Source organism: Seriola lalandi, unplaced genomic scaffold, assembly GCF_002814215.2.
Source record: "Seriola lalandi dorsalis isolate HSWRI2012SDOR001 ecotype SW California unplaced genomic scaffold, Sedor1 jcf7180002008375, whole genome shotgun sequence".
In the NCBI taxonomy this organism is placed as follows: domain Eukaryota; kingdom Metazoa; phylum Chordata; class Actinopteri; order Carangiformes; family Carangidae; genus Seriola; species Seriola lalandi.
In genome coordinates, this window is record NW_019479028.1 from 1 (window position 1) to 1,013 (window position 1,013).

A 1,013-nucleotide genomic window follows, 5' to 3' on the forward strand; every position below is an offset into this window, starting at 1 on the left:
CAGGAAAAAGCGTCAACACAGATATATCATGTAAAACCTGAAAAAGGAAAAAATGCAACCTGGGATGTTTAAGTAGCAGATGATAAAAAAAGTGTAGCTTTGAGTGGAGATTTTCATACCACTGTTTTAAGATAGTTGTGTTCAACGACAGGACAACATGTTCCGCTGCTCTCTGTTCACCTGGAGGAGTTTCTACCTGAGCTGCAGTCGCTCATCACCTACTTCCACTTCTCATATGACGCTGGGAAACTCAGGACCACTGCGGATGAGATGGAGTTGTTCAGCATGGTAATATGCACACAAATAAACATACAACCAAGTCTTTGCACCTGCGCTACCGCTATGAATTTAAATGGCATCTGGCCAATCTTGGCCTCACAAGGTGTGGAGGGAGTTCAGGACAATCTTCAGACAACAAGAGCAGATGAAAACATTTCCCCAGTACGACGGCACAGAGGTCAAACAGAGCCAGTGGGGGAGGACGAGTGGCAGCATGGCTCTGAGGAAGGAGGCCAACTGGATCCCTTTCATTCAGGTTTGAGAGAATAAATGATAAACCCACATACTTAATTCTATAGCACTATATTCTATAATTACTTAAAAGGTGGTCAAATGGTTTGTCAACTAGAACAGTTGAATCCAACCTTTTTTGCTAAAGACAAACAGTTTGTGCTCATGACTCCTTGTCACAAGAAGTTCAACCAAAGACTGATTCTCCTCCCACCTCACATACATTTTAAAGTGTTAGAGGCAGGAAGAGGTATCTATCTATTTATCCTTTGCAGGATAGCAGGTATTGACTGCGTGGACTGTGTTTTTTTTTAGGTGAAACCCACTCAGGATCCGTGGCAGCAGAAGCTCGTCACGAAGCTGAAGGAAAAGAAACGTGTGGACGAGCTGCTGAAGATGCACAGCAGGTTTCTTCAGGTGGACAGAGGTTTAGCTCTGAATCAATGTCGTGTCTCCTTTGAAGTGGAATCTGATGAACTGTAACTTTTAAAAAAAGTAGCTGC

General features: G+C 43.2%; 1 protein-coding gene across 1 annotated transcript; it reads left to right on the top strand.

The window, feature by feature from the left end:
* Positions 1-151: 151 nt before the first annotated feature.
* Positions 152-989, top strand: LOC147819971 (putative uncharacterized protein C6orf183; the record flags this gene model as incomplete). Its single annotated transcript, XM_087179292.1, has 3 exons — positions 152-288; positions 383-535; positions 826-989. Coding segments are annotated over 3 exons (454 nt in total), but the record flags the coding sequence as incomplete, so codon positions are not given.
* Positions 990-1,013: the final 24 nt, after the last annotated feature.